This window comes from Sapajus apella, unplaced genomic scaffold (assembly GCF_009761245.1).
Source record: "Sapajus apella isolate SASKATOON/1434 unplaced genomic scaffold, GSC_monkey_1.0 scaffold175, whole genome shotgun sequence".
NCBI lineage: Eukaryota > Metazoa > Chordata > Mammalia > Primates > Cebidae > Sapajus > Sapajus apella.
The window spans coordinates 483,044-497,907 of record NW_022437115.1 but is presented as its reverse complement, the minus strand read 5'-3'; the positions used below and the strand labels follow the sequence as shown (position 1 = coordinate 497,907).

Below are 14,864 nucleotides of genomic sequence, written 5' to 3'. Positions count from 1 at the left end.
GCGTGGGGTTGGTGGACACCCAGCATGTGAGTGCGTGTGAATGGTGGCCGCCCCGTGTGTGAGTGCGTGTGAATGGTGGCCGCCCCACATGTGAGTGCGTGGGAATGGTGGACACCCAGCATGTTAGTGTGTGTGAATGGTGGTCGCCCCGTGTGTGAGTGCATGGGAATGGTGGACACCCAGCATGGGAAGGCATGGGAATGATGAAGGGTGGCTGCCCCGCGTGTGAAGAGTGAAGAGCGGATGTACCGATTCTGTACAGAGATAGCTGCTTACATCCTCCGCCTCTTCTTTGGGTTCGCGGCGGGCGATGATGGCCTCAGACTTCACTCTGCGGGAAGGGCAAGGAGGCAGGGAGGGTGAGGGCCTCCCAGGGGCCTCGGGAAGAAACAGCGGGCAGTGCCCGCCCCAGACTTGTGTCCTTGCCTCTGTGCAGGGCTGGGGGCTCTCCCCGCAGCAGCCCTCTGGTTCAGGGCCCAGAGCTCTGCTGCCGGTTCTCTGGGGACAGGTGGTCCTGCACCACCGCTGTACAAGTGTCCTGAAGCCCAGCCTTCCATCCTGGCTGCCTGGGAATGCGGAGCGGGGCAAATCACAGGGGCCCTGGCTTCAGCAAACCCAGAGCAGATCCAGGTCCCCTCTCAGGCAGAGGCACAGTCTCGGGACTCCACACCTCCTCTGCTTATCAGAGAAAGGCTGGAGCCCCAGCACACAGCTCTCCAGGGTCCACAGCCAAACCTTGGCTGATCAAAGGGCTGGAGGAATGGGATCGTGGGAGCTGCAGCTGAGCCCTGAGCCCCACACGCCACGCAGGTAAGGACGCGTAAGACAGGCCCAGCGTGCGCTGTGGGAGGCTCAGGAGACCACGGTCCCTCTTGGGCTGGTCAGGGTGAAATGGCTGTGAGCTGGAGCTGGGGGTGCACAAAGCCACTCTGGCTGGAGAGCAGGCACTGGAGAAGGCAGCCGCTCCGGAGCCCTGACGCCGGGTGCCTCTGTGACAGGCTCTCCAAGCCCCCGCCCTCACCTTTTCAGTTCCTCTTCCAGCTCCTTGATGCGGTTTTCCAGCTTGACTTTGGCCTGCTTGGCAGCCTCCAGCTCACCCCTCAGCACTTCCTGCTCCCCGGACAGCTGGTCAACCTTGGCAATGAGGTCATTCTTCACCACGTTCAAGGCGTTTCTTTGAAAAAGCAGAAAGATGGGAGTGCAGTCTCCCAGTCCTGGCGAGGAGGGCTGCCTCAGCCTCGCCACACGGGAGAAGGGCCCTCTTACTTGGTTTCCAGAAGCTGTGAGTTTTCCAGCAGCAGATTTCCCACTTCTTTGCCCATTCCTGAAACAGAAGGTGCAGAGGTTTCACCTGTGCCCTTGGAGGCAGGACCCTGGTGCTACCGCACCTGCCTCAGGGTAACCACACTTCTGGAGAGGGTGGCCTGGTGGGGGGTGACGCCCGATCTGCAGGGAACACAGAGCAGGCTCCCAGGCCTTGGGGTGGTTCTCATGACTGATCAATGTCACAGGCCAGCTGGCCAGATGCAGGCCTCTGAGTGGCCTACTGTGCTGTCACCTCAGTGCCCCCAGTAGTCCCATCATAAGGCAGGCCCTCTCAGAGCCGCCACCCTCAGGTGAATGATGTTGGGGCTGGGGTGAGGGGCAGGTGGGTGAGGAGAGGCCTCTCACAGTGGGGCCAGAAGGCATGGGGCATGGCAGGGCGGCTGTGAGGACCGTGGCTCCCTGGTGCCTTCCCATAGTGGGACTGATGGCTCCTCTACCATCAGGCCCCAAGTGAACCTGGACTGAGCTCCTGCAAGCATGCCCAGAAACCCCAAAAGAATGGAAAGAAACTCCAAGGTCCGGCCTTCCCACACACTGCCCCACATCTACGCAGTCAGGAAACAGCATCACACGCCTCCGTGCCTGGGCTCAGGGGTCCTGCCTGAGGCCTCCATTGTTACCTCCCTTGCCTCAAACATGGGCCTTCCTCCCCACAGACAGGGTGTGCCCTGTGCTTGTGGGGACTCAGAGAGGTTGGGGCTACCTTCCTCAGGCCTTCAAGTCTGTCCCTTGGGAGAAGTCGCCACCTCCCACAACCCAGAGGCAGCCAGGACAGAGCTAGCCTCACCCAGGGCTGCCCCCTGACCCCGGCGGCCCCAATGCTGTCCCCATCATGCAGAACAAAGCAAACAGCTCATGAAGCAGTAGACGATGTAGGGGTGGAGGGGTGACGCGCGGGAACGGGGCCTCAGCCTTACCAAAGAAATCATCGCGCACTAGGGAGCCGTCCCCGTCCCACAGGAGATGGGCAACCAGGGCGGGAGGAGAGGGAGAGAGGGAGAAGAGAAACGCGTTAAGCCCGTGTGGACAGCAGGCTGGGGGGAATTCAGGGCTGGGTCGGCTGGGTCTGCTGGGTTAGGGTGGGCGCAGGAGGGAGTTGGGAGGGTAGGAGATGGGACAGAGCCAGCTACTTCTGGAAAGTTTATCCTTGGAATTACATGAAGACTACCAGGTCAATGTCACTTGTGGGGCTGGTAGCTAACATCTTACCCCAAATGCTGGGCCAGATGGGGCTGGGGACAAAAGGCACCCCTGTGGAGACAGGCTACGCCTGAAGGCTGGGGGGCTGCACCTGGACAGTCTCTGGGTGGGGCCTCAGAGCCTCCTGCTGTGCAGCCAGAAAGCAGAACTCGGCCTGTCCACCCAGGTGAGGAGGGGGTCCCGGGCTGAGCTTGGCAGGGGCCTCTAGGACCTGGCTTCTGGGGTGCGCCTGACAGCAGGGGAGGACCCAGAGCTGGCCTTGGCTGTGTCTAGTCACTGCCGTGCGTGTCTTAAGGCTCTGCAGGGCCTTCAGAAATGGCCGTCGGGGGACTTTTCAGGCTGTGTCACTGTGAAGTGGCTGGTGGAGCAAACTGAAACAAGCTTCCGAGCTGCGGTGGCGGCGAGCAGAAGCACAGGCGCTATGGCGGCGTGGGGGGCGGGCCACACAGCCGTGGTGTTGGGAAAGCTCAGGGCATCCCAGTCCACCCCCAGCCACAGAGGGGAGACAGAAAGGAGAGAGATACACACCTGAGAACTCCCCTGGGCGTGTCCAGCGTGGCACAGAAAGGCAGGGGGGAAGGAAGTGATAAAGGTCAATTGGTGACTGGAACTGACAAAATAAAGAAACTCTTATTAAAGAAAAAGCATCAATGATTCGGCCACTCCCATGTTGCAGGACAAGAGAGAACAGGAGCAGCCTCCAGCAGGTCTGGATGCCTATAACCCCAGGCAGAAACCTGCAGGGAACGGGGCCAGGTGCCGTGGTCCAGCCCAGAGCTGAGCCTTGACCCTGCTCCCCTCTGCTCCCGCCACCCATCAGGAGGGCAGGTCCCCTGCAACCCCCATGAAGACGGCCTGTGAAGAGGAGTGTGTGGGGCAGGGTGTGGCAGGTGCTCAGCCTCCAAAAGCCCCCAGCGTGGGTGAGACAGACACTGCAGGTGCAGGCCTAGGGCTGGACTCTGAGGCTCCTGGGTCAGCCCAGGTAGGGCAGGACCTCAGAGAAGGGCTACTGAAGACAAACTGGGAGCAAGGACCTCACAGTGGAAGGTGGAGAAAACTAAGCCAGAATGCAGAGGAGGGGTGGGGAGGGTGGTGGGGGCAGCATCCTCACTGGGTCCCGGTTCCCCCTGCACGGAGGCAGAGGGAAACACTCGGCGGGAAAACACCACCTCCTCCTCCGCAGGTGAGGATGTGGCTCCGATCTACTTGGTTGCTTTCACACAGAAAAGGAAATGTATTAAAGAGTCACTTGATTTAGATGACAAAAGGGTTGTTTGTTACAGGAATTCCAGTACTAAAGCACCTCAATCAAGAGCAGATGTCCCTCTTTCAAATGGCTTCCCAGGGCAACCGCTGCTAATGGCCAATATTCTCCCCTCAGATTTCCTTCTAGATAAACAACGGGTTTCAAAAAACAAACAGGGGACCACATCATCCATCTCTCTGGGAGACTTCCTGTGTTCCTGTGTCATGGGACTCTCCTGTGCTGAGGTTCCTGGTTGCCTTTATTTATTTTTTGAGCCAGGATCTCACTCTGTTGCCCAGCCTGGAGTGCAGTGGCACCATCACAGCTCACTGCAACCTCGACTTCCCAGGCTGAAGATTCTCCCACCTCAGCCTCCCAAGTAGCTGGGAGTACAGGTGCACGCCACCACGCCCGGCTAATTGTTGTATTTTTTTTTAGTAGAGATGAGGTCTCACCATGTTGCCCAGGCTGGTCTGGAACTCGTGAGCTCAAATTGCTCACTGCAATCTCCGCCTCCCAGGCTTAAGCAATCCTCTCCCTCAGCCTCCAGAGTAGCTGCAGCCACAGGTGCACACCACCAAGCCCAACTAAGCATTTGGTAGAGATGGGGTTTTGCCATGTTGCCCAGGCTGGTCTTGAACTCTGGAGCTCAAATGATCCACCTGCCTTAGCAGGCATGAGCCACTGCACCCGGCCTGGTTGCTTTTAATGCCCTGTAGTGTTTCTCTATGGGAACATCTCATCATCTGTCACTGCACCTGCTCTCGCGAGACTCGATGTCCCTGCGTGAGGGCTTGAGGTACCTCTCAGCCTGTGACTGCTCGGCTGCTCCCTCGAAGGCTCCACCACCGCTACCACCTACAGGTGCTCAGTGGGGCTGCACCCCTCACCTCTGGCATGGAGGGCAGCACCCGCTCCACCCTAGACAGCCTCGATTGTCTATTTTCAGTCTTGTAGGGAAAATGTTTTCTTGATTTTCTATTTATTATTTCTAAAATTGAGCATCTTTTCATATGTTTATTGGTATAGTCTGTAAATTTCCCTTTTTTTTTTTTTTTTTTTGAGATGGAGTCTTGCTCTGTCATGAGGCTGGAGTGCAGTGGCTCGATCTTGGCTCACTGCAATCTCTGTCTTCCAGATTCAAGCAATTCTCCTGTCTCATCCTCCCGAGTAACTGGGATTACAGGCACCTACCATACCCAGCTAATTTTTGTTTTTTAGTACAGACGGGGTTTCACCATGTTGGCCAGGATGGTCTCGATCTCTTGGCCTCGTGATCTGCCCACCTTGGTCTCCCAAAGTGCTGAGATTACAGGCGTGAGCCACTGCGCCCGGCCACATTTCCTGTTTTATCTTCTGACGATTCCTATTGTACTTGGTTTCTTTCTTTCGTTCTTTCTTTAGTTGTGAAGGACTTGCTCTGTCACCCAGGCTGGCGTGCAGTGGTGCGATCTTGGCTCCCTGCAGCATCAGCCTCCAGGGCTCAGGCACTCCTCCTGGCTCAGGCTCCTGAGTGGCTGGCATGATTCTCAGGCTACACACTAAACTCAACTTGAGCTAAAATTCACTTCAGCTATGTCTGTAGCTGCTACATGTATGCACCACAACGTCCAGCTAATTTTTGTATTTTTTTGTAGAGACAGGGTTTCCTTTGTTGTCAGGCTGGTCTTGAACTCCTGGGCTCAAGCAATCCTCCCGCCTTGGCTTCCCAAAGTGCTGGAATTACAGGTGTGAATCACTGTGCCAGCCTTTATTTTAATTTTAATGATTTCTCCATCATTAGCCACAGCTCTCATTATTTTCCTTTATGGCTTTGGTCACATAGACAGGCCCAGAATATGAAAATATTCTCCAATATCCTTTGCCAGTTTTTCATTTTTATTTTTGGAAACAGAGTTTCACTCTTGTCACCCAGGCTGGAGTGCAATGGTTCAATCTTGGATTACTGCAATCTCCGCTTCCCAGGTTCAAGCAGTTCTCCTGCCTCAGCCTCCCAAGTAACTTGGATTAAAGGTGCCTGCCATCACCACACCCAGCTAATTTTTTTTTTTTTTTTTTTAAATTTTTAGTAGAGATGGGGTTTCACCATGTTGGCCAGGCTGGTCTCAAACTCCTGACCTCAGGTGATCCACTCACCTTGGCCTCCTAAAAAACTGGGATTACAGGCGTGAGCCACTGGGCCCAGTCCAGTTTTTTTCTTTTCTTTTTTTTTTTTTTGTTGAGACAGAGTCTTCTCTGTCACCCAGGCTGGAGTGCAGTGGCATGATGTCCGCTCACTGTAATCTCCACCTCCTGGGCTCAAGTGATTTTCCTGCCTCAGCCACCCCAGCAGCTGAGATTACAGGCACATACCACCACACCCAGGTAGTTTTTTGTATTATTAGTGGAGATGGGGTTTCACCATGTTGGTCTGTCTGGTCTCAAACTTCTGACCTCAAGTGATCCACCCACCATAGCCTCCCAAAGTGCTGGCATTATGGGATGAGCCACTGCGCCCAGCACCTTTTCTAGTTCTATCCCTTGTTGACACTCTTGTTTTCGGGAGACAGAGTCTTGCTCTATCCCCCAAGCTGGAGCACAGAGGTGCAATCATGACTCACTATATCCTCGAACTCCTAGGCTCAAGTGATCCTCCCGCCTCAGACTCCCAAGTTGCTGGGATCACAGATGCCACCATGGCCGGCTCTGTTCTGTTGTTCTTGTAATTGTGTGCTTTGGTCCTTAATCCACCTGGAAATCACTGCTGTTTACGGGGTGAGGTTAGGCTTAGACTTCATTTCACACCAGCAGCAACTAAGGCAGTACAATTATTGACTAATTCACCTGCTTCCCATGGTTTGAGATGCCACACTTTTCAGAGACGGATTCCCCATGGCTCCAGGTCTGTCCTTGGCTCTCCGCCCTGAGCTTGTGAGCTCACATCACGGGTTTGTCGCTGCCTGCCTCAGCTGCTGCAGCTTTCTGTGGAATCCTGCAAGCTTGTTCTCTCATTTTCTAGGCTATTCTCACATGTTTCCTCTACTGGATGAACTTCAGTTCCATTCATAGAGTTCCAGAAAAATCTCCAACAAGTGTGTGGGTATTTTTACTGGTAATGAACGGATCCCCGTGAGACCAGTGGGCTGTCTATGACGTCACCAGGCAGCTCACAGGGTGTGTCTTCAGGTCCAGGCACGTGGCATCACCCTCTGGGTGTATGGTTTCTGTCACGTCCTTCAAGGATGCTTCCGTATCTTACACAGGCCTGTCTCTTCTCAAGGTTACCTGTGGACATTTTCTAGGTCTGGCTACTATGTCAGTGGAATCTCTCCTGAGGGCTGCCTTGCCCGTGCAGAGCAGAGTGGAGGGAAAGATCAGCTGTGTGGACTCCAGATTCCAGCTCAACAATGCAGGGCACAGAGTGTACCTTCTCTGAGTGTCAGTCATTTGTAAAACAGAAAAATAAGCTCCTCAGTGAATACTTGCTGTGAAATTCCCACCAGGTAATGCGGTAACAGCTGGTACAGATCCCAGCCAGCCACGTGCTTAGTGAGTATTAATTCCCTTACTGCTTATTATGCCAATTCGAAGATGTCCTTTTTTTTTCTCATGTTAATATTTCTGAAATTTCAGTGGGTCTTAAACAATCACTGTCACATTATAGTTTAATTTGCTGCAGTTTTTTCTTTCTTAAAGATTCCTAAAATAATGGTGTGTCGGCTGGGTGTGGTGGCTCACAGTTGTAATCCCAGTGCAGTTTGGGAGACCAAAGTGTGAGGATCATTTGAGCCTGGGAGTTTGAGACCAGCCCTGGCAACACAGCAACACCCCACTTCTATAGAAAAAAAAAAAAAACGTGTCTTAAAATTGGTGTTGTCTGAGATTTGATGGAATGTAACAGATGCCCAACCTGGGCTCTTTTTATGCCTCCATTGCCAAAGGAATTCAGAGAAAAAATGCTGAGAGGCACCAGGCTGCCAGCGCAGGCACTGGATGGAGGGACACTGCTCTCCACCTGCTGACTTTCGGCAGAAGCACCCTCCTGTCACATGTGAAGCTGACGTGTTTCTGAAATGATGCTCTTTCCAGATCCATGCAGTTCCGGCTCTCCCCTCCTTGGCAGCCACACAAGGGTGTACTCCTTTCCCTGCTGTCTTCAGGAGCTTGTGCCCGCCCTGTAGCTGAGCTGGACATGGACGAGCCCTCAGCTCATTCCTCTATCCTGGGTGCCGGAGAGCAGGCTCCTCTGTTTCAAAAACTTTCTATCAACAGATTGCAGCAACAGGACGAGGTCCCCACTTCTCAGGACCACCTTTTTCTTTTCCTTTCTCTTTTTTTTTTTAAGAGACAGGGTCTCACTCTGTCACCAAGGCTGGGGTGCAGAGGTGTGCTCATAGCTCACTGCAGCCTCAAACTCCCAGGCTGAAGTGATCGTCCCACCTCGGCCTCCCAAGCAGCTGGCCTCGGCCTCCCAAGCAGCTGGGACTTACAGGCGCACACCACCATGCTTGCCTTTTTTTTTTTGAGATGGGAGTCTCACTCTATCACCAAGCTGGAGTGCAGTGGTAGCATCTCAGCTCACTGCAACCTCTGACTCCTGGGTTCAAGCGATTCTCCTGCCTCAGCCTCCTGAATAGCTGGGACTACAGGTGCATGCCACCACACCTGGCTAATTTTTGTATTTTTACTAGAGACAGGGTTTTACCATGTTGGCCAGGATGGTCTCAATCTCCTGTTGTCGTGATCTGCCCGCATCAGCCTCCCAAAGTGCTGGGATTACAGGCATGACCCACTGCACCAGGCCGCCTGCCTAATTTTTTATAAAATGTTTTGTAGAAGTGCTAGAATTACAGGCGTGAGCCACTACACCCGGCCGCCTGCCTAATTTCTTATAAAATGTTTTGTAGAAGTGCTGGGATTACAGGTGTGAGCCACTGCACCCGGCCACCTGCCTAATTTTTTATAAAATGTTTTGTAGAGATAGGGTCTTGCTATGTTGGCCAGGCTGGTCTCAAACTCCTAGCCTCAAGTGATCCTCCTGCCTTGGCCTCCCAAAGCTCTGGGATTACAGGCATGAGTGACTGTGCCCGGCCTCCCTGCCTGACTTTCTTAGACGCATTATGTTTAAGGCTCTGGAAAGGGACCAAAAGGTCTGTTACTCCCAAGAGCGGACTCTTGTGCCAGCCTGAGCTCGGCAGTGCCCAGATGACCAGCACCCTTCTGAGCAGGGTGGCAGAGCCTAGAGCACACAGTGGCGTGCACAGTGACTCACGGCCTCCGTCATGATATAAGAAAACAGTTGTGCCAGAGTGGCATGGGAATGCAGGCTCCTGGCCAGTGTCCTCTAGGTGGGCGCAGCAGGGGGTGGCTATGCAGCAGGGGCATGCAGAGGTAGGGGTGAAAACATTCACCACCCAAAAGGTGCAAACTGTATGACTGTAAACAGTGGGCATGCTAAGACCCGTGGGACCATACCCCGTAAGTGGATGAATTGCACAGTGTGAAAATCACATGTCAGTAAAGCCACTGCACAGCACAGACCGTGCTCAGAGCCGGGCTGCTGCTCTGGGTCGGATCTGCGTTTGAGCCCGAGCTCTGACTGTCCTCTCACCCTCCCTGACCTGTCTCTCTTTTTTTTTTTTGAGACAGGGTCTCTCTCTGTCACCCAGGCTGGAGTCCAGTAGCGCAATCTAGGCTCACTGCAATATCTGCTTCCTGGGTTCAAATGATTCTTCAGCCTTAGCCTCATGAGGAGCTGGGATTACAGGTTCGTGCCACCACGCCTGGCTAACTTTTTCTGTATTTTTAGTAGAGACAGGGTTTCACCAAGCTGGCCAGGCTGGTCTCAAACTTCTGACCTCATGTGATCCACCCACCTCAGCCTCTCAAAGTGCTGGGATTATAGGCGAGAGCCACCACACCTGGCCTCAGTTTCTTCACCTATAAACAGGGGACACTGGCAGGAGGACGGCCTGAGGCTGCAGTGAGGACCGGTGGTGGCCGTGTCAGTGCTGGCACCCACGGAAATATGAATGGCACCCACAATGAGAAGGGCAGCTGCAACCCGACACTCTGTGTCCCGTGTACACACGTGTCCACATCTGGGGGTCGTGGTGCCTGGTAGGGTGTCACCAAGACATTAAAACAATCATCATGGCATGGGGGCGACGTTCCCTCTGGTTTTTACTCTCTTCCTGGAATTTTCTGATATTATTTAAATATTATTATAGGCATATATAATTTTTTCCAAAAATAAAAAAAATGTTGAAAAATATACATTATCTGAATGATGTAGAGTGGAAGGACATCAAAATATTAAAAGAGATTGCCCCAATTTGGCAGAATGTTTCTGAGTATTAATTGCCTTTGGATTTTTTATTTTTATTTTTATTTATTTATTTATTTTTTTGAGATGGAGTTTCGCTCTCGTTACCCAGGCTGGAGTGCAATGGCGCGATCTCGGCTCAGCGCAACCTCCGCCTCCTGGGTTCAGGCAATTCTCCTGCCTCAGCCTCCTGAGTAGCTGGGATTACAGGCACGCACCACCATGCCCAGCTAATGTTTTGTATTTTTAGTAGACATGGGGTTTCACCATGTTGACCAGGATGGTCTCAATCTCTTGACCTTGTGATCCACCCACCTCGGCCTCCCAAAGTGCTGGGATTACAGGCTTGAGCCACCGCACCCGGCCTTGGATTTTTTATATATATTTTTGCAACACATGAGAAAAGTTTCACTGAAAATTCACAGCACCAAAGCAGGCCCCCTTGCCTTCTTCATGATCGTAGGGGAGAACATTCCATCTTTCACCATTGACTAGAGTGTGCCCAACACTACTAAGCTGAACGCTTCAACATGGTTAAGACAGAAAATATGATGTTATTTATACGTGGCCTCTATTGGGACACTTTCTGACTCAAGCCAGGCTGAGACAGGCCTCCCTGTCAGACCTGAGGCACCCTACATCACTCTGCACCCTGTAGGTCCCCCTACCCCAGATACGACAATCAGCCAGGAGTACACCAGGAAGCAGCCTGGGATCCCGGAGCTTCTCGCCCTGTGGGCTGTGGGGAGCAAGGCCATGGCGAACGGCTCGGACCCTGATGCATACAAGGGGACAGACTAGACTGTCCTACTGCCTGCCTGCCATACCTGAAGGCACTGGCCTGGGGATCTGAGCCACATGGCCAGCACTCAGCTACCAGGAGATGCTGTGAGCACAGGGACTCCATGTGCTGACAGGAAGCAGGCCCCGCTGTTCGCAGCTGCTGCAGACAGCGGCAGGGGGTCTGGTGTGGACCTGCGGCACAGAGGCAAAGCCAGGGCTGTCTGGGCAGGAGTGGGCAGGTGGGCACCCTCCCAGCCTCCTCCAAAGTTGATGGCCCTAGAGCATGTGGAGAGGCTAATGCACACTGAGCAGGCACATGGGCACCCTCCCAACCTCCTCGAAAGTCAACAGCCCCGACGGTGTGTGCATGAAATGTGGCGAGGCTACCAGGCACGGGTTTCTTTTTGGGACGGCGGAACATTCTAAACTAAGATACTGTGGGCGGCGGCACCACCTGTGAGTATGCTGAAACCACAAAGCCATGCACTTTCGGAGGTGAATTTGATGGTACAGTCAACCCTCCATACCCATGAGTTCTGCATCTGTGGATTCAACCAACCTTGGATGGGAAATGTAGCCAGCTAGGCCTGTGGTGGCCGCGTCCATACCGACGTGTATATTTTTTCCTGTCATTATTCCCCAAACAACACAGTAAAACAGCACCTACTTCCGCAGCACCTACAGCTTAACCCAGACGAGATGTGGAGGACACGGGAGGGTGTGCAGGGTGCACACAGGTTCTTCGAAAACACTACACCACTTTAGAGGTGGGACGTGAGAAGCCTCAGAGTTGGGTATCCTTGGGGCAGTCCAGAAACCAGTCCCCCGTGGAGATGAAGGGGTGATTACATATGAAATAAACTCAATAGGCCGGGTCCGGTGGCTTAAGCCTGTAATCTCAGCACTTTGGGAGCTTGAGGCAGGCAGATCGTCTGAGGTCAGGGGTTCGAGACCAGCCTGGCCAACATGGTAAAACCCTGTCTCTACCAAAAATACAGAAACTAGCAGGGCATGGTGGCCCATGCCTGTAATCCCAGCTGCTTAGGAAGCTAAGGCAGGAGAATCGCTTGAACCCGGGAGGCAGAGGTTGCAGTGAGCCGAGATCCCACCACTGCACTCCAGCCTGGCAACAGAGCGAGTCTCTGTCTCAAAATAGAAAAATAAGTATATAAAGCTGGAAAAATAAAGGTTCCTAGCTCACGGCTGACAGAGGACTTGCTTTTTTTTTTTTTTTTTGAGACAGAGTCTCGCTCTGTCGCCAGGCACCAGGCTGGAGTGCAGTGGCACAATCGCAGCTGACTGCAACCTCTGCCTCTTGGGTTCAAGCAATTCTCTTGCCTCAGCCTCCCAAGTAGCTGGGACTACAGGCATTTGCCACCACGCCCAGCTCATTTTTGTAATTTTTTAGTAGAGACGGGGTTTCACCATGTTGGCCAGGATGGTCTTGATCTCTTGACCTCGTGATCCACCCACCTTGGCCTCCCAAAGTGCTGGGATTACAGGCGTGAGCCACCATGCCTGGCCAACAGAGAACTTTCATTACAAACAAAACTGACAGCAGAAAGCCCCAACACTGCGCACGCACGTGGGGGAAGGCTTGCACTTACCTAGGAGGTCGGCCCCTTCATCCACATCCCCAATGACCTCAGACCCTGCCGTCGACAGTTCATGGTACAGGGAGTCAGTGTTGATGCCAAAAGCTTTGTTCACGATGCCCTGGGTTGGGCTGTTGGGATACACAGGTTGGGAGAGAGAGCAGAGTCAGTGGGCAGCCCGGAGCGGCTGCATGTGCAGACTCTTCCGACACCCCCCACCATAGCCAGTCAACGCTCACTCTGCAGTGCAGGCCAGGAGTGGACGGGAGGCGGTAGGTCTGACCGCCATGTTTCTCCCACTGGTGGCAGAGGGTGCCTTCACCAAAGTCACAGACTTAGATAAGTACTGACCCCTAGGACCCCAGGGCTGGGCTGAACCAGTACCTGCTTCCCGTGCGGTCCAGGCGGGTCTCCGGACACATGTCCAGCTCTGGAGTGGAGTCAATAATGTCCTGAACATCAGACCACTCGTCACTGCTGCCCATGCCTGGGGGAGAGCACAGTGGGACCTGGGGTCAGGAGAGGGCCTGGCAGCCTCTGTCCTGCTCACTGCTGCCCTCAGAACCTGAGTCTGGAGGCACAGCTGGACTACCCACCAGGTGGGGGTGATCAAAAAATGGCTCATCCCAGGCTGGCTGGGCAGAGGGTGAACTCCAGCACAGTGGGTGTCTGAGGTGAAGGACTGGAGTTGGGGGGGGTTGCAGCAGCCTCTCTGCATGGGATTGCTGGCAGCAAGCCCAATCCGCAAAGATCCCATGTCCAGGAAGGTCAGTGGCTGGACCTCCTTTAGGCCCTCAACCTTCTCCTCACTGGGCTGTGTGCCGTGGGTGACGTAGGCTACTGTCTTAGTTGTGCCTCCCCAAATCCGTGTGTAGATAGACACCCCCCAACACGACTATATTTGGAGGCTAGGCCTTTAGAGAGGTGATTATGGTAAAATGCATTCATGTGGTGGCTCTAATCCAGTGGGCTTGTGTCCTCATAGGAAGAGGGGAGGATTGCTGAGGATGCGGGGAGAAGGTGGAGTCTACAGGCTGAGCAGTGGCTGCAGGAGGAAATGGCCCTGCCTGCACCGTGATCTTGGACCCCAGCCTCTGGGACCTGAGGACCGTGTCTCTGCTGCCTGCACTGCACGCCTGGTATGTTTGTTACACAGCCCGATACAGCTGCATCTCCCCAAGCCAAGGCCTGCCTCCTCCGCCCCGGGGCTGAGCGCCCACCTATACTGACGTTGCGCATCTCCTGGGTGACCTGGACCTCCATGTTGCGGCTGTCACGCTTCTCCCGGGCATGCTTGCTGTTCTTGGGGCCCACGCCATAGTCCCCCAGGGGCTGCAGGCTCTCGTTGAGGGGTGTGGCGGCGGCTGAGGGTACAGAGGATGTGGGCGTGTTGGATTTGGTGCCTGTGGTGCTGGGTGTGGCGGCCGCTGAGGACTGGCCAGACTCGGACATCTGGTCCTGTGGACACTAGGGACAAACACAGGGAGGAGGGAGCGCCAGTCACTGTGGGTCTCTGGCCGGCGGCTCCGGCATGGCTGCCAGAGGCTCTCGCAGCAACACCTTGCACTTTGCCTTGTTCACCCTGCGAGCTGGAGCCCCTGTGCAGCCAGTCAGGCTAGCCCTGCCAGCCACACCACTCCGGAGTGGCTCTGCTCATCTGGCCGCCGTCTCTGGCTCCTTGGAAGCAGTGCCACCCTCCTGAAATGGCTTGGAACAAGGCTTTTCACGGGCGCCCTCCCGAGAACGGCTGCCTATAATGGGCCAGTGCCCTGCAGGGAATACAGTGGCAGCACCCCTGTGGCTTGTGGCTCAGAAACAAGTCTAGCCCAGGCAAGGCAGAGGGTTCTGACTCAGGAAGGGTTGGCTGGGCCACCACTGCTGCCCCGCACCATTGCTATGCTTAAGAGCTGGAGGCTGGGCCCACCTGTGCCCACCCCAGGTACCTCCGTGGGCTCAGGTCAGGGCTGGGGAGTGACCATATGGGGTTGACCCTGCGTTTTGACAGGACCAAGTTCAGCAATGAACACTAATGCAAGTGCAAAGAAACCGAAACCCTGTTCTCACAGAACAGGACGTCACCATGATATCCTCCAGGGTGGGGACGGCCCATATTATGAAAAACTGCAATCAGCTGTCTACTTGGGAAGCTCGTTAAAGAGAGCCACATTCTATGTGACTAATAAGCAAGGCGAAACAAACATTCCTTCCAACGGTCTTTCCTAACAAAGACATTGGACTGGCCCAAGAAAAACAGCATGGAACGCCCTCCTCTCACCCGCCATGATCACCTCCCAGGACGGAGAAGAGGCCCGAACGCTCTCCTCTCACCCACCATGATCACCTCCCACGACGGAGAGAGGCCCGAACGCTCTCCTCTCACCCACCATGATCACCTCCCATGACGGAGAGA

The 14,864-nt window shown here is 54.3% G+C and overlaps 1 protein-coding gene and 1 long non-coding RNA gene across 16 annotated transcripts in view; one reads left to right on the top strand and one right to left on the bottom strand.

Annotated features, from left to right (window-relative positions):
- The window catches only part of MAPK8IP3 (mitogen-activated protein kinase 8 interacting protein 3), a 58,209-nt gene that overhangs the window by 10,707 nt on the left and 32,638 nt on the right, over positions 1 to 14,864 (bottom strand). For 9 of the 15 annotated variants that reach the window (XM_032268031.1, XM_032268032.1, XM_032268041.1 and 6 more), the window contains 8 exons: positions 13,675 to 13,921; positions 12,839 to 12,941; positions 12,467 to 12,585; positions 3,055 to 3,066; positions 2,244 to 2,261; positions 1,267 to 1,324; positions 1,022 to 1,174; positions 250 to 331 (listed from right to left, as the gene is read on the bottom strand). In XM_032268031.1, the coding sequence (XP_032123922.1) occupies positions 250 to 331; positions 1,022 to 1,174; positions 1,267 to 1,324; positions 2,244 to 2,261; positions 3,055 to 3,066; positions 12,467 to 12,585; positions 12,839 to 12,941; positions 13,675 to 13,921 (792 nt within the window). The remainder of the gene's footprint in view (positions 1 to 249; positions 332 to 1,021; positions 1,175 to 1,266; positions 1,325 to 2,243; positions 2,262 to 3,054; positions 3,067 to 12,466; positions 12,586 to 12,838; positions 12,942 to 13,674; positions 13,922 to 14,864) is intronic. The other 6 variants (XM_032268033.1, XM_032268037.1, XM_032268044.1 and 3 more) reach the window with 3 other exon arrangements.
- Positions 3,404 to 9,212, top strand: LOC116542880. The gene is made up of 3 exons (XR_004265398.1): positions 3,404 to 3,416; positions 8,997 to 9,002; positions 9,131 to 9,212. It is a non-coding gene; the product is annotated as an uncharacterized LOC116542880 (long non-coding RNA).